Source organism: Lepidochelys kempii, chromosome 3 (assembly GCF_965140285.1).
Source record: "Lepidochelys kempii isolate rLepKem1 chromosome 3, rLepKem1.hap1, whole genome shotgun sequence".
NCBI lineage: Eukaryota > Metazoa > Chordata > Testudines > Cheloniidae > Lepidochelys > Lepidochelys kempii.
In genome coordinates this window covers 139,297,820-139,320,796 of record NC_136382.1, presented here as the reverse complement: position 1 = coordinate 139,320,796, position 22,977 = coordinate 139,297,820, and the positions used below count along the sequence as shown (strand labels likewise).

The following is a 22,977-nucleotide window of genomic DNA, read 5'->3' as shown; positions in this document are numbered from 1 at the left end:
ATAAACCAAACCAGTTTTACAAATTGCCCAAGTCTATATAACAGGTTGGACCAATACCCCAGGTCCAAACAGCCCTAAATTATAAGGTATTTCAGATCCAGAGCTGGATCCCAGTTCTGTACATTGATCCCATTTTTAATCTAAAGCAGGGATCGGCAACCTTTGGCACGCGGCCCATCAGGGAAATCTGCTGACGGGCCGGGACGGTTTGTTTACCTGAAGCATCCGCAGGTTCGGCCAATCGCAGCTCCCACTGGCCGCGATTGGCCATTCCAGGCCAATGGGGCTGTGGTAAGCGGCAGCCAGCACATCCCTCAGCCCATGCCGCTTCCCGCAGCCCCCATTGGCCTGGAATGGCCAACCACGGCCAGTGGGAGCTGCGATTGGCCGAACCTGCGGATGCTGCAGGTAAACAAACCGTCCCAGCCCGTCAGCAGATTTCCCTGATGGGCCACGTGCCAGAGGTTGCCGATCCCTGATCTAAAGTATCACTTTGTAATTAGAGTATAGTGTTGTTACATGGTAAAGTCCTGAATCTGAAGGAAGACTGGATTTGGAGATGTCATCAGCACAATTTGATTGCATTAGTGAAAGGTCCCAGGCATTAGTCATTTATCAAGCACCTGGCACACATTTGGGAACTGTACAAATAATAATTCATCATGGCCGTGTACCTCTCAATTTCCTGTTCCTTCTCTTCCGTGCCAACCACCTCCACCCACTATAATAGCTGCCCTACTGTGTCATCCCTAATACGTGCTACATGCAAATATATATAGAGAGAGTTAGACATAAAATCCTATGTTATCATGTAATAGGGCCTTTCCTCAGAATTCTTTATTTCATTTTGCAACATTGTGTTTCAATGCATGGCATATTTACAGGACTGTTGAACAGTGATGTAAGGCTTGTGAAAACACAGGGGTAGCTAACTTCTTGAATACATAATACAAAAATATATATGATGATGTTTGTATAAGATAAGCACTCTTTAAAAACAAATGTCTTTCTTTCCATACTTTTTCATAGTCTGTCTATGGATTACAAAATGACATTCGAAGTCATAGTCCTACCCACACACCAGTACCAGAAACTAAGCCACCTACAGAAGACGAATTACACCAAGAGGTTTGAAAACAATTATAATAAACTTCTAAAATTAGAATAAAAATGTACCATAACTGTCAAGTATATTTCTTTAACATTTAAATTAGATCAATTAAATGGTTAGAGGAAACAAAGTTTGAGAGTATATTTCTTCTCATCTCAGTACATGGAGATTTATGCATATAACTTTCATTAATGGTAATGGGAGTAGCACTAAATTTTTTTTAGTCTTTATTAACAGTGTAAGGCTTTACCAATAACCCAGTTAGTGTGTTCTTTTTTAAATTAAATGCATTAGCCTTTCTTCAGTAACCAGGTCACTCATTCTCTCTTCCAACACTCCACTATAAGGTTTGAGAGCATAGTTGTATCTCAGTGTATGTAGATTTACTCACATATTGCCATTAAAGTTTCATTAATCTTTCCCAGAGCAATAGAAGTGGTAAAAGGTGAGTGGGAACAATTAATGGGTTTCTCTGTAAAAATTAATATACTAATTAGATTTATATTGATGAACCTTTAGGAAAAAATGTTATACTTGTCCATTTTTAGCTATGTATAATGTCTTGTATTTATAGAGTTCCATCTACTTTAAAAATATTATGATAATATGTCATTATAGCTCAGATACACTTCTCTGTGACTTAGAAAAAATTAAATCTACATTGTAGTCCTAATAAAAAGTTCTAAAAATAAAACCAAGCAAGACATTACTCATGCCACTTTTTGCCTTCACTTTTTCAGATAACATATTGGCAAATACAGTTAGACAGACATCGGTTAAAAATGTCAAAAGTTGCAGAGAGGTACGTATATTGTCACATTTTCTATTTTTGAAATGGTCTAAGAAGTATCTAGAAAATATCTGTGAGGAGGAGACAAGGGAGTTGGGATGTTTATTCAACTTGACTGAAGACAGTTTACTTTATGTGAGCAATGAAGGCATGTCTATTTTCTGATTCGCTAATATGGTATGATTTAATGCCATTTCTCTCAGTTCAGTGAAACAGAAAAAAAGCGCTGAATTTAGAAGAAAGCTGTGGCCTGATCATGTAACTGCTTTGTACACTAAGCTCCCTGACATTGCCTACCCTAGGAAAATCTGTTTTTCAGGACCAGTGTGGAGAAAAGGCTACAAAATTCCTAATGTAGATGTAACCTACTGGTTATTGTATGTTGCATATGTTTATCTGTACCCTATGTACAGAGGCTGTGTCTGTTACAGCTCTACAGTATAGAGCCTGGCTCTTTAGCTTCATTTAGAGCATCTCTTATTTTCAGCTCCGGAAGCCCCTAGTTCAGCCCCTGGTATTGGCCAAATTGGTGGCCGTCTCACAAACTCCTGTTGAAGTCATCGGGTACCACCGCTGGTGTTGATGATTTTTTGTGGGCCTGAAAGACAGTTTTGCACCAGGACATTGTACTAAGTTCATTCCCGAGAAATTTTTAAAAAAATGACCCCTGTTTCATTCTCTCCCCCCGGCACCACCACCATCATTAACTGACTCTTATCCTGCATGTTCTTACCCCACCCTGAATTAATATGACTGAACAACCCAGTTTTTATAAACAAATAGGGCAACTATATCTCCCAGAAAGCCAGAAATATCCTTATTTTCAGAACTGGTGCCTGTTTTAGAGAAACCAGAGTTTGCCCTGTTTTTTTGTAATTTTTCCAACCCCCTGTAGTCTGGCCACCCGAATGAGCCATTGCACTGCTGAGTTGGTGAATCAGGCCGTAGGCTGAGCGACAGCACCTATGCAGCTCAGGGACCTATCCCCAGATCTGTTGTACAATAATGTTGCCACTTTGCCTCAATTAAGCCTCCCAGTGAGCTTCCCTTCCAGTTCAGCCCTCCTCGACTCAGAGTCAGATCTACTTAATTAGTTTTTTATTTCAGCTTCTCTCTGTTGCCTTATTTCAATCTCTTTGCACTTCAGTTGCCTCATCTATAAAATGAGGCTGAAACCTGATTCATGGGGTGCATGTTAGACTTTATTAATTAATCCATTTGGAATTCTTCAGTGAAATTCCATGCAGAAATGTTTAGAAGTATTAATAAAGCTTGCCGTTTATTTTATTTCAGCCCTTGATAAAATAGAAAGCAGTATCCCACCACCACCAGAGTTTACTTTTGAAAAACAGGTTTCTGATCATAAAGCTCGTTAACATGACAATGTTTGATGGTTTTTTTTTAGTCTGTTAGCTTACACAGAGCAGTATGTGGAATATGATCCATTTCTTGTGCCACCTGACCCCTCTAACCCTTGGCTATCAGATGACACTACATTCTGGGAACTAGAGGTCTGGTATGTTATTTCTTCCTTCTTTTCCGATTAATAATGTATGTAGCAATAATTTCTGTCTTTGTTTGAAATGTGCAGATTTCCACCATACATTCTGCAGCACAGTACTGAGGCAGATAGGAAATGAGATTACCATGCATACCAATTTGCTCTTGGTCTTTTCAGCTGTACAGTTTCCTGTTATTTTGAATGGATTCATATACCTGCATGAAAAACTGCAGGGTCCACAATGGCCAATATACAGGGTTCCACTGGGAAGGGGGATGAAAAGGGGAGCCCCATATGTGTGTGTGTGTATGTGTGTATACACATACACGCGCACTCCTATGCTACATTGATTAAGCACTGACAGTGTGCTTGGCACCGACCATTAAATCTCTGTATAACAACACCATACAAGCACAAGTGACTTGGAGGGTGAGAAACCTGTAGCTGAACTTTAGGAGTTCCCATCATTACTTGCATATACAACACTACCACGTGCTAGCTCAGTCTGTGACTACTTTTTTTCTTGCCCCCAGCAAAGAGCCAGGGCAACAGAGGGTAAAGCGATGGGGCTTTGGCATGGATGAAGCATTGAAGGACACAGTGGGGAGAGAGCAGTTTCTCAAGTTCCTGGAGTCAGAGTTCAGCTCTGAAAATTTAAGGTGAAGCGGAAGAGTTGTTATCTTTTAACAACAGCTAAGAAATGTTTTGTGTGTCTGTTGCCATTCTTTTATATTTATTTTCTCCCTTATAGATATAGTCCCATTTCTGCTCCTTAAGGGTCCAAACCTACGAGGTATCACAGGCCCTCATTTTCCGATGGCTTTGGGTGTTCATGGTGCTCAGGCCAACACCAACAAAGATATAAATAGTCTGTATCCCTAAACACACTATTTTGGTCATGCCCAGTTTCTAGAGAGATCCTTTTTCAAATCATCATATTACATGTCTCAGAAACACTGACCAACCACAGGGCATTTGGTATCTTTTAATATATACAGCATTATAAGGACAGTAAACTTACAGTGGGAAATTTTCAAATGCAACTAAGGGATTTAGGAGCAAAAATCCCATGGATGTTTGCTCCTAAATGTCTTAGCTGCTTTTGAAAATCTCCCCCACAGTGGTTAAAAAGAACAATAAAATGCTCTTAACTCTTAGTGTAAGGTTAAACATGGTATGACTGATGTGACTTGCTCCTGTCATGCAAGTTTTTTAAAAGCTTGTAAATCCCCAAGAAACTTCTCTTCAAAAATGACATAATAAAGGTGCTGTGTATGTGTAGGACAACTTGTCAAATCTAAAATTTTCTAGTATAAAACAAGATCTCTTTAAGCAATGAACAGAAAAGGCCTATTTCACAGTATAGAATTATAGCCAAACCACTGGCAAAAGCCATTTTTGGTTGTTGCTGTTCCAATGAAGCTGTATTAAAACCATATGCATGTGAGAAGAACTTAACAATGAATATTAATTTTTGCTTTTCTACGACCAAAAAAAGTGAATTTTGTTTCTCAAAGGTATGTACATCAAAACCCCATCCCCATACTAAGTTCTTGTGCTTTCACCCACACATCACTTTTCATTGCCCAGCTGTGACTCCCTTAAAAATGGGATTCACCAGACACCTAAGCATTATGGAGAGAGAGCCTGGTCTAGTGTAAAAGCCCTATTTTGAAAGATGCCAAGCACCCTCAGTTTCTAGAGATGAGAGTATATAGCACTGAAGTTATTCCAAATTTACACCAGAGTAACTGGGAGCAGATTATGCCATGCTATTGGGCATTGTTTTACCATACTGTATTTAACATATTCACAGTTTGGCGATCTGCAACATTAAATTTGGATTTAATGTGTTAATACAGGAAAACCCTTATCTAGACAAGTTATGGAACAATTTTGGATCAAATATATACATGAAATATTCTAGACCCTATCCTTTTCTCAGCTGTTGTTTTGCATTGATTTCAAAGGGAATAAGATCTGGGTCAATGGGTGTTTGCTAAATAACATGTTACTTGTAGGTGGCAATTTCTGAATTAAAAAAGCTAAGCGATAATTAAAGGGCAAACCTTTTATCAGCCTGGTACAAAGGAATGGGAAGGGTTTTTTTTTATTTATTTAAAAAATGTCCCAGTAAGGCAGCTGTTCAAACATGAACCTGTTCGACCTAGCATATGCTATGTTTTCTACACTTTTCTATAACTATTTTGTCTTGCTGCCAACCAGACTGTTACCACATAATCCCAGGCTCTTTCCTCTAATCCTATTTACAGTCACAGGCAAACTGCAAGTGACTGATCCAGCAAAATACCCTAGAGGATTTTGTTTGGAGCTAATTTCTCAATGTGCCATCTACCATTATATCTATCTATCTAGGTTCCTATATTGGCGTAATAAAGCATAATATCTGAGCGGTGATGGGTGCCAAATAAAAAGCTATGCCTGTGATATGTTAGAGAGCACTCATTTTAAAGTCTCATATGTATGAGACTCAAAATGCCACCGATTGCAGTGATATAAATAACATCTATTTCTGACATAGTAATTCCATGCACAATGAGGCAAAAAGTACCTGTTGATGCACAATGGCACACCTAAAAGTGTCAGCATCTTTCCAAATGCCATCACAACTCAGTTTTGATTTCTTTAAATTTAAGAGCACCTATCTGCTTACACAGCTATTAACCACATAGCAATAGAATTTGTAGTTTGGGGGATTTGACAGCATCTTTCTAATACTGTGCAAAGGGGATTTGCTTCCATCAACAGCTCCTCAGCTTAGGAACATGACTAACATAACTTCACATTCATGTTTATTAGGTGTCATCCCATTGCAGATTTGACCATGATTGAATTTAAAACAAGTGTCATCAAAACTAGAGGAGTAGCAAACAGATGGGACTATAGTAGCAAGCTGTGAAATGTCCTGTAGAAAATACAGCATCAGGCTTCAGGCAGTAAGGAAACATTCACTCCTAATCAATGTAAAGCCCTGTGCCCATGTCAATGGAAGAAATGGAGGAGATATAAAAAGAGACTGTAATCAAGGAGCCACACCAATTACATGAAACCGTGTTTATTTTCATGGTTATATCATTAATACTCTCAATATGACTGTTTTCATGCTCTTGAGTTGAGAAGTGTGGAATCAGGATTGGTACTGGGAGTGAAAATGGTCCACACTAGATTCTTTCTGAAGGAGTGCAACCCAATGTGAAGAAATTTGAAGCAGGGGACTGAAACTGAGAGGAAGGATAGTTCAGTGGCTAGGATGCTAGCCTGGGATGTAGGTTCAACAAAGGTAGGTTCAGTTTCCTGCTTAGACACGTACTGTGTGACTCAGGCAAGTTAATTAGTGTCTCTGTGCTTTGGTTCCCTATTTGTAAAATGGGAGCAATATTATGTCCCTACCTCATGGGGGTGTGAAGATAAATAATTAAAGACTGTGAGGTACTCAGCTACTACAGTAATGGGGTGGGGAAGCCTTGTCAGCACCATAAATTGATAAATTATAATACTGTACTTCTTGGGTAAAGAGGCAGTTCAGCTGGATGAGAGACATCCCTAGTCAATGTAACTACTGGTTGGTCCCCTCTTGCTCTTCATTCAGCTAATATTTCTTGGAAAAAGGCTGCTCAGGGGTGTTAGTACTGTAGCTTCAGTACAGGACATGGGATTCTGAGTGGAACATTTAACTCAGAAGGCTCACAGAACTGCTCCTCCATGCATCAAGCGGATACTATTACACCCTGCTTAGTAATCATCCACTGAGAGCAAGTCCCTTTGGAAGCACTGCTTTATGCTTGGTTCACTAGGAGGCCAAATATTACAGTAACACAAGAGATGAGAGTATCATTTTTGCAAAGTTCCTAGCTCCTGTTAGGAAGCAAAGAACTATATTTTAAAGGTTTCAGAGTAGCAGCCGTGTTAGTCTGTATTCGCAAAAAGAAAAGGAGGACTTGTGGCACCTTAGAGACTAACCAATTTATTAGAGCATAAGCTTTCGTGAGCTACAGCTCACTTCCTCAGATGCATATCGTGGAAACTGCAGCAGGCTTTATATATACACAGAGAATATGAAACAATACCTATTCCCACCCCACTGTCCTGCTGGTAATAGCTTATCTAAAGTGATTTCCAGCACAAATCCAGGTTTTCTCACCCTCCACCCCCCCACACAAATTCACTCTCCTGCTGGTGATAGCCCATCCAAAGTGACAACTCTTTACACAATGTGCATGACAATCAAGCTGGGCTATTTCCTGCATAAATCCAGGTTCTCACATCCCCCCCACCCCCATACACACACAAACTCACTCTCCTGCTGGTAATAGCTCATCCAAACTGACCACTCTTCAAGTTAAAATCCAAGTTAAACCAGAACATCTGGGGGGGGGGGGTAGGAAAAAACAAGAGGAAACAGGCTACCTTGCATAATGACTTAGCCACTCCAAGTCTCTATTTAAGCCTAAATTAATAGTATCCAATTTGCAAATGAATTCCAATTCAGCAGTTTCTCGCTGGAGTCTGGATTTGAAGTTTTTTTGTTTTAAGATAGCGACCTTCATGTCTGTGATCGCGTGACCAGAGAGATTGAAGTGTTCTCCGACTGGTTTATGAATGTTACAATTCTTGACATCTGATTTGTGTCCATTTATTCTTTTACGTAGAGACTGTCCAGTTTGACCAATGTACATGGCAGAGGGGCATTGCTGGCACATGATGGCATATATCACATTGGTGGATGTGCAGGTGAACGAGCCTCTGATAGTGTGGCTGATGTTATTAGGCCCTGTGATGGTGTCCCCTGAATAGATATGTGGGCACAGTTGGCAACGGGCTTTGTTGCAAGGATAAGTTCCTGGGTTAGTGGTTCTGTTGTGTGGTATGTGGTTGTTGGTGAGTATTTGCTTCAGGTTGCGGGGCTGTCTGTAGGCAAGGACTGGCCTGTCTCCCAAGATTTGTGAGAGTGTTGGGTCATCCTTTAGGATAGGTTGTAGATCCTTAATAATGCGTTGGAGGGGTTTTAGTTGGGGGCTGAAGGTGACGGCTAGTGGCGTTCTGTTATTTTCTTTGTTAGGCCTGTCCTGTAGTAGGTAACTTCTGGGAACTCTTCTGGCTCTATCAATCTGTTTCTTTACTTCTGCAGGTGGGTATTGTAGTTGTAAGAAAGCTTGACAGAGATCTTGTAGGTGTTTGTCTCTGTCTGAGGGGTTGGAGCAAATGCGGTTGTATCGCAGAGCTTGGCTGTAGACGATGGATCGTGTGGTGTGGTCAGGGTGAAAGCTGGAGGCATGCAGGTAGGAATAGCGGTCAGTAGGTTTCCGGTATAGGGTGGTGTTTATGTGACCATTGTTTATTAGCACTGTAGTGTCCAGGAAGTGGATCTCTTGTGTGGACTGGACCAGGCTGAGGTTGGTGGTGGGATGGAAATTGTTGAAATCATGGTGGAATTCCTCAAGGGCTTCTTTTCCATGGGTCCAGATGATGAAGATGTCATCAATATAGCGCAAGTAGAGTAGGGGCTTTAGGGGACGAGAGCTGAGGAAGCGTTGTTCTAAATCAGCCATAAAAATGTTGGCATACAGTCTCTACGTAAAAGAATAAATGGACACAAATCAGATGTCAAGAATTGTAACATTCATAAACCAGTCGGAGAACACTTCAATCTCTCTGGTCACGCGATCACAGACATGAAGGTCGCTATCTTAAAACAAAAAAACTTCAAATCCAGACTCCAGCGAGAAACTGCTGAATTGGAATTCATTTGCAAATTGGATACTATTAATTTAGGCTTAAATAGAGACTTGGAGTGGCTAAGTCATTATGCAAGGTAGCCTGTTTCCTCTTGTTTTTTCCTACCCCCCCCCCCCAGATGTTCTGGTTTAACTTGGATTTTAACTTGAAGAGTGGTCAGTTTGGATGAGCTATTACCAGCAGGAGAGTGAGTTTGTGTGTGTATGGGGGTGGGGGGGATGTGAGAACCTGGATTTATGCAGGAAATAGCCCAGCTTGATTGTCATGCACATTGTGTAAAGAGTTGTCACTTTGGATGGGCTATCACCAGCAGGAGAGTGAATTTGTGTGGGGGGGTGGAGGGTGAGAAAACCTGGATTTGTGCTGGAAATCACTTTAGATAAGCTATTACCAGCAGGACAGTGGGGTGGGAATAGGTATTGTTTCATATTCTCTGTGTATATATAAAGCCTGCTGCAGTTTCCACGATATGCATCTGAGGAAGTGAGCTGTAGCTCACGAAAGCTTATGCTCTAATAAATTGGTTAGTCTCTAAGGTGCCACAAGTCCTCCTTTTATATTTTAAAGGTTTCAGAGTAGCAGCCATGTTAGTCTGTATCCGCAAAAAGAACAGGAATGCTTGTGGCACCTTAGAGACTGACAAATTTATTAGAGCATAAGCTTTTGTGGGCTACAGCCCACTTCATTGGATGCATAAAATGGAACATATAGTAAAAAGATATATATATACATACAGATAAATTGGAAGTTCCCATACAAACTGTGAGAGGCTAATTAGTTAAGATGAGCTATTATCAGCAGGAGAAAAAAGCTTTTGTAGTGATAATCAAAATGGCCCATTTAGACAGTTGACAAGAAGGTATGAGGATACTTAACCTAAGGAAATAGATTCAAAATGTGTAATGACCCAGACACTCCCAGTCTCTAGTCAAACCCAAGTTAATGGTATCTAGTTTGCATATTAATTCAAGCTCAGCAGTTTCTAGTTGGAGTCTGTTTTTGAAGCTTTTCTGTTGCAAAATTACCACCCTTAAATCTTTTACTGAGTAGCCAGAGAGGTTGAAGCGTTCTCCTACCGGTTTTTGAATGTTATGATTCCTGATGTCAGATTTGTGTCCATTTATTCTTTTGCATAGAGACTGTCCGGTTTGGCCAATGTACATGGCAGAGAGACATTGCTGGCACATAATGCTGTATATCACATTGGTATATGTGCAGGTGAACGAGCCCTTGATGGCATGGCTAATGTGATTAGGTCCTATGATGGTGTCACTTGAATAAATATGTGGATAGAGTTGGCATCGGGCTTTGTTGCAAGGATAGGTTCCTGGTTAGAGTTTTTGTTGTTGTGGTATGTGGTTGCTGGAGAGTTTTGCTTCAGGTTGGGGGGCTGTCTGTAAGTTTTAGTGTGATCCAGTACTGCCTAGATCAGTTGGTTGCCCAGGCACTCTGGGATATTCAAAGGAGCTCATGGGATTGAGGCACTTAGTTCCCATTGAAATATGAGAGTTAGACACCTAACTTCCTTAGTCTCCCTTGAAAATCCCAGCCTCTCTCCTTATGTGATCCTTGCCATGTCTATGTATCACTGAGGTCTCTGAACAGTGAGTATTTATATGTTGTCTGCCTATTAGTTTCCAGGTGGAGGTTGTTATTGATTTCAAACTATAAAGACCTAAATGGTTTTGAGTCTTGCCTAGATGACAGACCATCTTTCTCCCTATGTGATACAGCAGCAGCTGTGTGCTCAACAGAGGTACTTGTGCTAAAAATAGCCCAAAGGGTTAAAAAGGAAGGAAAAGTGGCAGGGCATCTTCTGAAATGTGCCCTTCTCCTTGATCAGATAGACCTTGGATTTGTTAACTTCTTAAGATGCTGGAAAGCTCGAGGGAGAGAAGAGTTCTGGGTGCTTGGTAGTGTGTATATATGTGGGGGGGGGGGGCGAGCGGGGGTTAGAGAGTGGTCAGATATGGGGTTAGCATGCTGGACAAATATTCTAGTTTCAGCAAGCCAGTGTGCACTGGAATTTTGTGTGGGGTTTATTTTTGTAATCACACACCGTACTTGCTGTAAAAATGTCTAGCACCAGGGATAGATTCAAATTAATTTGAATCAGATTAATCCTTCAATTAATCCTTCAATTAATCAGATTAATCCTTTCAATAAATAAGTCAAATAATTGTATACAGCTCAGTGGTGTGAAACACAGACTATATCAGCCTTATGTCTGAATGGTCATACTTTTGTTTACTTTATCTGAAAGAATATATGCATATATTGTAGTTTAATTATTCCACAATAAAATGATTTGATTGGTGGAAGAGGGAATGATACAGGAGATAGGCATATTGGTTTTGATTGATTTTTTTCCCTTTTGACCTCACCTTGTTTTTCTTGTTGCTATTTATTATTAATCATTGTTGTAGATTATTTTAAAATGTTTTTATGTATTTAAATATATTTATCTGAAATGCCAGTGTGACACTAGTTCTGCAGTTAACAGACCATGGAGAACAGTTACTGGCCTTTGTTGAAAGGTATAACAGGCAGAGCTTGTAGCAACCTACAGTTAAGATTGCCTAACACTTTCTATTAACTCCTGTTTTCAGTTGCTAATAAAGGTGTCAAACTTTAATCTCTCAGACTGAAAATTTTCCATGCTTGCTCTCTGCCTCAGAATGAATTTTTGGAATATTTCAGCGAAAGGGAGAATAAGGCTAAGGATTAATAGGTAGTTTGGCCAATGTTAACATTTTTTCCAACCATTCCCTTGAAGAGCTTTAGCGCCTCCTTGTTTTGGAGCAAGACTTGGTATTTGGAAAAGGGGTGAGCCTAGGTGTCAGAGAGAGGTTTTTTTCTGTCCCCATACCAGAGTTACAAAGTGCACGTGCTCAGTGGAGCTTGTTAGGAGCTTGCTGCTAAAACCTCCAAATGTTCCACCCAGCTCCATAAAGCTACCTACATGCCAACTGCACTATGTTCCAGTCCTACAGAGCTCCCCACACGATAGGCACAAAGCTAAAGCTCCAGATATAGGAAAGCTCCAGTAGCTTTGGCCCATGGGTGGTTGTATTGCATTGGGAGTGAGGAAGAGTGAGCCTGTGAGTTCTAGTTAGGGTTCTTCCATTAGCTGGGTGTTAATTCTATGTATGTCACTTCCCAGGCAGTCTTAATTTGGCCCCTTATGTGTATGCATGATGATGGTATTTAATTGCATGTTTACATACTACTTGTTCTACAGAACCCTTGCTTTATCCAGTGCACTGGAGAGACCATGATTGAGAAAGAGGGCTGTAAGAAAAGAAAGGATGTTCTCTTGTGTTTAAGGCAGTGCACAGGGACCCTGCAGGTCTGTGTTCCAACCCTGGCTCTGCTATTGATTTCCTGTGTGATAGCTGGCAAAATGACTGTGCACACACAAGGCGGTGGCCTTAATGCTTGGCTCTTCTGTGGGAAGAGGGCATACATTTGGTTTTGAAAGCTCAGTAAGCAGATTAAAATGTGTGTCTGCAGTGAAGTAATCTCCCTAGACAGCATCTTGCAGCTCTCAGCACATTTTTTTTTTCCATTTTAAAAGAGGTTTCTACAATTACAGTCTCACGGTTTCTGTTGGGTTTTTGGAATACTAATGTTAGACATGTAAAATAAAAATTAACCTACCAGTGAGGAACTTGTGCTCACCTTGATAAAGATGGGTCTGGATTGCCTTTCTTTTCCATGCTAGAAGCTACATGTTCCTCCAAAGTAGTTCAGTTTATCTCCCGCCTATTTTTCCATCACCGTCTGTACCACAGCGTAAAGGCAATGGTTTATCTGCAAAATAGCATCCTGGGTTTATTCGTGGGGCTCCCAGAAATATTGGTGATGGCAAGAAGAACAAACCAGATCACTGTCCTAGGATAGATCCTAATGGATGTCTGGGTCAGGCTAACTGAAAATGGCTGTGGTTACAAAGAACATCTTCCTTCTTTCATTTCTCTGCTCTTTACCTACCTTCTGTACACATGAATAATCAGCCAATCCCAGTAGGTGCATTGAAGTGGGGCTTGCACTGCAGGACATACCCTCTGAAATGTAAATATCTAAAGCAGTTTAAAACAACAAAGCAGGTTGCCCAAACTCGACAGAATTATTTACTGGGTCAGCTGAATTAGTCTGTGTGCTGTGCAGTTGTTAAGCGCGTGTAAGAAGAACACTGTTCTAGGTGCATTGCTTTCAAAATTACAGACCAAATACAGTAAGACTATCAGATTTTGGTGGTTCAGTGGTTAGGGCACTAACCTAGGACTTCAGAGATTTGGATTTTAAGCGCCTGTTCTGACACAGACTCCCTGTGTGATCTTGGGCAAATCACTGAGCACCAGATCCTCAAAGCAATTTAGGTACCTAAATATCTTGTTTCAGAGTAGCAGCCACGTTAGTCTGTATCCGCAAAAAGAAAAGGAGGACTTGTGGCACTTTAGAGACTAACCAATTTATTTGAGCATAAGCTTTCGTGAGCTACAGCTTACTTCATCGAATATTCGATGAAGTGAGCTGTAGCTCACGAAAGCTTATGCTCAAATAAATTAAATATCTTTTGAGGATCTAGGCCTTAGTCTTCCTATACCTCAGTTCCCCATCTGTAAAATGGGGATAATAGCACTCCCTTCCATCATAGGAGTGCTGTGAAGATAAATACAGTAAAAGATTGTGAGGCACTCAGATATTACACTAATGGAGGCCATATAGGTACCTAAAATAGATATCTCAAAAGATAGAGGCTGGTATTAGGCAGTTGAAAGTCAAGTTGAAGGAAAGCCATAACAAGTTAAGCCGCTGAATGAGGTTATCAAGTGCCCTTTTAAGCTTCTGACCAGACAAAAAGGAGAGGTGAGACAGAACAGGTGACTGGGGAAGGGACCTATCTTTATCTCACTCCCCTGCTACAAAGAAGTACTGGGCTCATGTGACCACCCTGCCTACCATTTCTCAGAGTTAAGCCAGTTGAATAGGGGGACTGTGAGAGACTAATTGCTTCCAAGCAGGTAAACTGTCTGAAGTGAAAGAACTGTTTCATAAGGTGATGTTCTGTTTATTTGCTTTGCTTTACTGTGTTTATGCAGCAGCCTTACTAGACCTGTAAGTACGCAGTGTTATTTCTGACTTCTTGGGAGACCTGGGTAAAACACAATAGTTCCTCAACACAGTGAAAACATGCCTTGGTCTTGCACTGTAGTCAGGACAATACCACGTTTTAACCATATTCCCAAATCATGTTCTCATCATGTGAAGTCCAAGCCAGAGCACAGTCAATATCAACTGAGTTCCAGCTTCTCTATGTTATTAGACCAACCATGTTGACATCATATTGGAAGACTATATTGCATCTGGCTCCTCCAAGATGGCAGAAACCACATAGTAGTGTCCTTAGGTCCTGTCTTCTCTGAGAATAAAACTGTGCAAGTTAACTACACCATGTTTAAGTCTAGTTTTTCTAGCAGGATTCCCAGAAAAGGGATCTTATATGTTAACTGTGTTGTACAGTCTGTGGACAACCAAATAGTGATTATAATACAGTGATCAAGGTAATCATGCTAGTATCCTAATAGCAATAATTGTATAATTGTGATTCCAGGTAGCACAGTTCTGATCACATTTGGTCAAGGCCTTTTTAGTGATATTTTATTGCGGGAAAAAAACATACCATGGTCCCACACATAACCTTACATGGCCTCCTGAAGTGTGTGTGCTCTGTATAGCAAGATTGGCTAGATTGGGCACTATTATTTACAGTTGCTCAAAATACCAGGTCAAGGGACAGACAATGAAATTGAAAGGGGGCAAATTTAAAGCTGATAAAAGGAAATATATTTTCAGATGATATGCAATTAGCATGCACAGTTCACAGCCACAAAATACAGCTGAGGCTTAGCAGGATTCAAAAGAAGATTAGACCTTTACATGGATAGCAAGAGGTCTGGCCTAGTGAATAGGGAGGAAGCAGTAGATGTGATGTATCTTGATTTTAGTAAGGCTTTTGACACAGTCCCACATGACATTCTCACAAGCAAATTAGGGAAATGTGGTCTAGATGAAATTACTATAAGGTGGGCGCAAAACTGGTTGAAAGACCATACTCAAAGACTAGTCATCAAAAATTTGCTGTCAAACTGGGAGGGCTATCTAGTGGGGTCCCACAATGGTCTGTCTTGGGTCCAGTACCATTCCATATTTTCATTAATGACTTGAAAAATGGAGTGAAGTGTATGCTTATAAAATTTTCAGATGACACCAAGCTGGGAGAGGTTGCAAGCACTTTGGAGGACAGGGTTAAAATTCAAAAGAACCTTGACAAATTGGAGAATTGGTCTGTAATCAACAAGATGCAATTCAGTTAAGACAAGTGCAAAGTACTACCCTTAGGAAGGAAAACTCAAATGCACAACTACAAAGTGGGTAATAATTGGCTTGATAGTAGTACTGCTGAAAAGGATCTTGGGATTATAGTGGATCACAAATTGAATATGAGCCAACAACCAAATGTAGCTGTGAAAAAGGCTAGTATGCTAGGGTGTATTGACAGGAGTGTCGTAGGTAAGACATAGAAGATAACTATCCTGCTCTAATCAGCAGCCTCAGCTCGAGTACTATGTCCAATTCTAGGTGCCACACTTTAAGAAACATATGGGAAAATTGGAATGAGTCCAGAGGAAAGCAACAAACATGATAAAGGGTTTAAAAACCTTGACCTATCAAAAAAAGGTTTAAAAAACTGGGCATATTTAGTCTTGAGAAAGAAGACTGGGGAGACCTGATAACAGTCTTCAAATATGTTAAGGACTGCTATAAAGAGGACGATGATCAATTATTCTCCATGTCCACTGAAAGTAGGACAACAAGTAATGGGCTTAGTCTGTAGCAAGGGCAATTAAATTTAGATAGTCGGAAAAACTGTCTAACCATCAGGATAGTTAAGCTCTGAAATAGGCTTCCAAGGCAGTTTCTGGAATCCCCATTACTGGTTGGACAAAAACCTCTCAGGATGGTCTAGGTATATTTGGTCCTGCCTCAGCACAGGTGTCTTGAGGTCCCTTCTAACCCTACATCTCAATGATTCTATAAATCTTACTCTTCAAGGCAACCTCTGTCTGATGGGGGTTAGGCAGAAATTTCCCTGTGAGCAGATTACCCTGTAGGATTTCTTGCACCTTCCAGTGAAGCAGCTGATACTGGCCACTGTTTAATATAGGATACTGGACTAGATAGACCACTGGTCTGAGCCAGTATGGCAATTCCTATACAGAAGCTATATAATCCTAACACAAAATTCATGGCTATCACTTTGCTCATTGTTGTGTATTGTTTCTGTGATGTCTGTAAAGCAGTTTTTTATGTCATTAAAAACTATACTAATGAGAAAAGGCCATGAGAGGCTGATTAAACCAGAACCTAGGAAAGAAATTAACCTTAGAATTCAAGTTGCCATATTTTACCATAGGTTCTGGTTAGCAGTTGAAGATTTGAAGAAGAGACCTAATCGTGAAGTACCTGCTCGAGTCCAGGAAATCTGGCAGGAGTTTCTTGCTCCAGGAGCTCCCAGTGCCATCAATCTTGATTCCAAAAGTTATGACAAAACCACACAGAATGTGAAGGACCCAGGAAGATACACATTTGAAGATGCTCAGGTCAGTATATGATCTTCATCCAGGCACTTCTGAGGTATAGCACCAGCCACTTGATGCACACTCTTACAAACACACATATTTGGTAAATATAATATAGTGTTCACTTTTCTAAAAATATCAGTATCAATGCAGTATGGGGGAAATTCATTCCTTTGATTAAGACCTATGCATTGCTTAAGTGTCATATGAGCCACAATTTTGATGACTGTAGTGGTGCAAAGGCTTCAAGCTGGCCCTCTGCAGATGTGTGAATTTGCCCTGCTAGCAGGGGGTGTAGTGGTGAATATAGGTACAGTGAAACTAATTCTCTTCAGGTACCAGTTTTCTTAATCCTTTTGCTCGATTGCATTAAAAAATGCTACAGAAAATCAAATGAATATCTGCCTCTCAGGATCTGCTCTTGAAGGACTTTTCTTAATCAAAATGAGGAATCTGTTTTCCTCTGGATGCATGTTCATAACTCTCATTAGCGTTTATAGGAGGCAAAAGTTTATTCCAAGGAAAGATTGTTTATCCCATAGGAGAAATAAATACAAAGGCTTGTACTGAGGTTATTTCTGAATCCTGACCTATGTACAAGTGAACCTTATAAACCTCATTGTAAAAGTAATATCCACAGAACAGCATGGTAGGCTTCTAGGAACTGTTCTTCAAGGAGTGATATTCTAGGAATGAAGGACAGTTTGAGTATGACTTCCTAAGGTTTTTTTAATAAAGAAATATGGTACCATACACATAGCAAACAGATAACTCCAATCCGAGTGGCCTTTGTTTTAGATTGAGAATAGCAAAGCACAAAACAGCAAAATTTCCACGAGAGAGCACACAATATATGTCTCCTCTGTAATAGTCTGCATTAAACTAAACACACAATGGATGTCTGCCTCCACTGAACCTTTAGAGATTTAATGGTACAGTACACAGAAAACAAAGACATAAATTACATAGTTAAATACTTCAGAAGCTCTGGAAGCAAAGCTATGTTTAAACTGCTATTGCTAAAGAAGAGCAAGCTTCCTTGCCATTATCCTAGTTTTGAAAATGGGTATGAAAGTTCAACACTCCTTTATTTTCTTTCTAGAGTTTTTCCATTTGTGTATGGTCTGAAGTATGCAGTCTCTATGCAAAGGGGCTTTTTCCCATCAGAACTCCTTCCTTTGATCCAGTTCAGCATAATTTAAGTCTGGCAGTGAACACTTCTCACTCAGAGCAAGCAGGATAGGACTCACCTGTGCTGCCTTGAACATTATGATCTTTACCCACGGTGCTTAAGTGGCAAAGACTTTTTCAGTAGAGGACCCCTTCTTCTGGAATTTGCTGCTTGTGATGGTCTGCCAGGTTTTAAGTTGAAGAGCCTCTAGGGCATCAAACAAATAACTTTATTTTTGTTTAAAATACAGCTCTACTCTGTAAGTGACTCACTATAAAAATGGCATCATGGGGTTCCATATTTGTCTCTTGTAGAGTCCAAATCTAATGTGTTCAATTTACAAGTAAAAAAATGTTTTTTCTAACTCCAGCTTTGCCAGCTTAACCTGGAATCTGAGAAGCAACCTGGGTTCATTAGTTCTTGTGCATTACTACCAGTAATAAGTTCTGCAGGTTAAGTTATTCTCTGTGACACTTCTGTGTGGCTGCTGTTTGCAATGGTGTTTGCAAAGATTTAATTGGCTGAATATTGTTAACCAATTCTGTTGATACTGTGGATGAAGGAACAGAATCATCTTTGTTCTCTCTTAGCTGCATTAGCTGTGCTTACAAAAATCAAATGGTGTAAAGACTCACTAAAGGGGCCAGATCTGACTCTGAATGCATGAAGGTAGCATGTTGGGTTAGAAGATGCTATTTTTACATGATCGCTTTTCAGAGATTATAAATGCATTAGATTATCAAAACTGAAAGAACTTTGAAAATTTGATCGACTTCTACCCTACATTTTGTCCCCTTTTTGTTTACTTTCTCCATTCACTCAGCTTGCACTGTATAAAGTGTTAGGGGTTTCATTTTCAGGTTCATTCACTAGGTCAGTGTTGTTGTGCCAGCATTTCCCCTATACTGCAAGAGAGAGTTTAAGTTATTTTATAAACTGGTTTCATTGAATGTTTACAAATCTATATTTCTATTCATATTGGGTTTTTTAAACCCTCCCACCCCAGCTGTATAAAAACAAATACAGACTCATGGACTTAGACTACTTTACATTTTAGCCCTTCAGTTTTTAGGGCATTCTTTGAATTTGATTTCTGAGCATTCTCTCTCTCTGTAGCAGAGGCCGCTCAACACAATCTGTTGCCCTAGGCACACTTTAGTATGCTGTCCCCTGCGCCACTCAGGTTTGGCCCAGTCTCCCCTCTGTCATAACAGATGGGCGACCAGGCCAAATCTACTACCCTGGGCAACTGTCCAGAAATCTGCAGCCCTTGGAAGCTGCCTAGCTTACCTATAGCTAGAGTGGCCTCTGCTCTGTAGATATTTGTAAATTCTTCAGGGCATGACTTCACATGCATCTGAACGGTACCTGGGGTATGATCGTGTGGCCCAGTTCATGGGGCATGATCTTGACTGGGATCTCAGGACACTACTATATATAAATACTACCAGATAACTACATTAAACTGGATTTATGTCTGAGTACATATCAGTAATTTTCAGATAAACATATTACAGGGATATTGTAATTATCTGAAAACCAGATCCAGGAAATAGTTAAGGTTCAATTTAAAATAAATCCAAACATGTTATGGTATGGAAATGGACAGTTAAGGCATCCAAACAACTTTAACGCTGCCCTATAGTGAAGTGATGCAGTTACAATCAGTGCATAATAGTGTTTGCAGTCCCAGATTAGATTAAATTTAAAGACACATTTGACTCTGCACCCCTCATGGTATCACTACAGAGTGGAGTTTAACAGAATGGCTAATTTAACCCTAAATACAATGTCTTCAAGTGTAGCCCATGGATTAAATTTTAGTAAATTTATCTATAATGGAAGTTTTGAAGAGTCTATTTAGCTGATGTACTTGTAAATTCTCAGAAAATTCATTCAATACAGAAGGAGTGCTGTAATTTAAAGGGAAGGTACACTGTATTCTTCACACATGACAAAGTGGTGGATTCTACTTTAAGTACAAAAGTCAATTCAGCCTTAACTTTAGAACTGCAGCGAGTGCTCTTTCCATAAAAAATATACGAATAATAATCTCTAGTATCTCTAGTATCTCTCGATAATGGCATTAAATATTCTGTTATGCATCTTTTTGATCTTAGTCCACTGCATCTTGTTTTCAGAACATTAATTCAAAATGTCAATTTTTTAAATTTTATGTCTTTTCTCTTTAGGAGCACATTTACAAACTGATGAAAAGTGATTCCTATCCTCGTTTTATACGATCCAGTGCCTACCAGGAGCTGCTACAGGCCAAGAAAAAGGTATTAGTCCATCTTGTCTTTTTGTTGCCACTGTGCTCAGTGGTGGTGATGTTTGCTACAATACGTGGATTTCTCTCCCCTGTGCAAGTGCTGCTGGATATCTGGTAGGTAACCAGGTTGGCTTATTTAGAGTGTCACATACATACAGTAGTTTGATAAATGGATCCTGCACGTGTGTATGTTTTAATAAGTTAAATTAGCCCAAAACCTATTTTTATTTTTACATCTCACATTGTAGCACTCTTTCTGTTACCAAGCAATTTAAACTGAAAAGTAGTTTACAAGTACGTTAAATAAAATAAAATGCCTGCAGTATAGTCTTGCAAATTTGCAAATATAATGATTTTCCTTTTCTTTATTTTTATTTTAAAAACCTACTAATTTGTTTAAAATTGATCTCACTGGTATGAATAACTTCTGATTTCATTTTTTTTTAAAAGTATCCTAGGATTTTGCTTTCTCTCCCTGTTATTAGATGTCTAGTTTTTATGAGGTTAGGAATCTGATATGAATGTAAGATCGTGTTATACTCAGGCAAACAAAAAATCTTACCATGATACATGACCCTTGCTTTTTAAGGTTCAGATTATGCAATGAGCTCAGCACAGACAAACCCTCACTGTGTGGAGCATCTTACATGATAGGGGGGTCAAAGTGCTGAATGCAAGGAAATTCCAAAACATTTTCCGATGCAAAAGTCTATAATGAAATTGTTGTTTGTTATTAGTGGGTCTGATTCTGCAACCACCACAAATTCTGAAATCCTATTGCAATCAGTTGGGAACACTGTTTGCAAAATCACGCCCATTATCCTATGTAGAAGTAGTAGTAAGCTAGTTATGATCTTGATAATACTAACCTGTGCATAAAATGAAAACCTAAAAATTATATGGAAGTACTGTATGGTTTTTTTCAAATGTTAGTTTCTGAACATCCAATATGGAGAAATGTTGAAAGTTCCAGAGAGCTGCTACTGTGTATGCGAAGTCCTTAAGTTTTGCAAATCTCAGTTCATTGACACAAGAAATGCTCTTCATTATTTTTTTTATTTTCAGTTTTTCTTTTTAATCAAACCAGTTTGATCCACCTGAGAAATGTTTTTTTAATCAAATATTATAACTGCTTTGCCTGTCCATTGTTATATAACAGGCATTCATTAGCAGCTTCATACCTACTTTTGCTTCTTGATTTGTACATGAGCTTTGTTTTGCAGTCCATTGTTTCATCATCCTTCTTTTCTGCTCTATTTGTTTCTTGCTCTTCTTCTTTTTTCTCCCCTTTTCTTTTCTTTTTCCTTTTTTTATTTCCCCCTTTTTTTAATTTAAGTTGGAAAACACACTGGATCGTCGAACATCTTTTGAGAAATTCACACGCAATGTGGTAAGTTTGTTACCTTGGCAAACTAATAAGCCTGATCGATTAAATACCTTTCTCCCCACCACCACCCTAATCCCTCACCTTTACTCCTGTATGACAGCAGATAAAGTTTTGCATTCATGCAAGTTTACAACTTTACATAGAAATGGCAGCTTTGTACTAGGCTTTCATTACAGTTCTCCCCCAGCTCTCTCTCCTTTTACTGACTAACCTCAGAGAAAACCAGGTTGTTATTGTTGCCATAAATGGAGGAAAGGACCTGTGAGAGCCATACTGTCTGCATTAAGGAACATGAAATACACCCTAGAAAATGGAGTTAATTCACTCTTCATTTTTTTTATTAAACTAAAGGAACATCTGGAAACCTGCTTCATGCTGTTACTTTTCCTAGTGCATCATAAGAACAGACATACAGGGTCCATCTAGCCCAGCATCCAGTCTTCCGACAGTGGCCAGTGCCAGACACTTCAGGGGGAATGAACAGAACAGGGCAATTATCAGAAGATCCGTCCCCTGTTGTCCAGTCCTAGCTTCTGGGAATCAGAGGTTTAGGGACATGTGGAGAAATAAGTTGTGTCCTTGACTTTCCTGGCTAATAGCCATGGATGGATCTATCCTCTAATTCTTTTTTGAACCCAGTTATAATTTTGGTCTTCACAAAAGCCCCTGGCAATGAGTTCTACAGGTTGACTTCACGTTGTGTGAAGATGTACTTCCTTACGTTTGTTTTAAACCTGCTGCCTATTAATTTCATTGGGTGACCCCTGGTTCTTGTGTTATATAAAGGGGTGAATAACACTTCACTCTTCACTTTCTCCACACCATTCATGATTTTATAGACGTCTGTCATACACACACACACACCCCTTAGTCATCTTTTTTCTAAGCAGAACAGTGCCACTCTTTTTAATCTCTCCCCATATGGAAGCTGTTCCATCCCCCTACTGATTTTTGTTGCCCTTCTCTGTATCTTTCCAATACTAATATAACTTTTTTTGAGATGGGGTGACCAGAACTGCACACAGTATTCAAGGTGTGGTCGCACCATGGCTTTATATAGTGGCATTAAGATGGCCTCCCCAAATACTATGTTTGATGCATTTTTTAATACATTGGATTCCTTTCCTTTTGCTATTCCTATTTTGTCCTAGATGGGGTCTGGCCAATTTTATAATGGGGCATGGAAAGGGGTGGGAAATAACCTGTAACAAATGTCCCCAACTTCTCTCAAGCCTAATAATGCTTCTCAGGTTCAAAGGTGCCTTGTGAGCAGTTGATGCTTATGATGCACTAGGGGTTTCTTTGAATGTCATTTCAGTGACACAGTACAAGCAGCCAAAAT

The 22,977-nt window shown here is 39.7% G+C and overlaps 1 protein-coding gene across 16 annotated transcripts in view; it reads left to right on the top strand.

The window, feature by feature from the left end:
• Positions 1 to 22,977, top strand: part of RGS7 (regulator of G protein signaling 7) — a 429,184-nt gene that overhangs the window by 392,855 nt on the left and 13,352 nt on the right. For 11 of the 16 annotated variants that reach the window (XR_012158164.2, XR_012158163.2, XM_073338225.2 and 8 more), the window contains 7 exons: positions 1,030 to 1,128; positions 1,852 to 1,913; positions 3,307 to 3,417; positions 3,936 to 4,061; positions 16,640 to 16,826; positions 20,169 to 20,258; positions 21,585 to 21,638. Coding sequence is in view for 14 of the 16 variants with exons in the window: in XM_073338225.2 (XP_073194326.1) it covers positions 1,030 to 1,128; positions 1,852 to 1,913; positions 3,307 to 3,417; positions 3,936 to 4,061; positions 16,640 to 16,826; positions 20,169 to 20,258; positions 21,585 to 21,638 (729 nt within the window). In the remaining 2 variants the exon portion in view is untranslated. Of the gene's footprint in view, positions 1 to 1,029; positions 1,129 to 1,851; positions 1,914 to 3,306; positions 3,418 to 3,935; positions 4,062 to 16,639; positions 16,827 to 20,168; positions 20,259 to 20,346; positions 20,529 to 21,313; positions 21,356 to 21,584; positions 21,639 to 22,977 lie in introns of those variants that run through there. The other 5 variants (XM_073338224.2, XM_073338233.2, XM_073338232.2 and 2 more) reach the window with 3 other exon arrangements.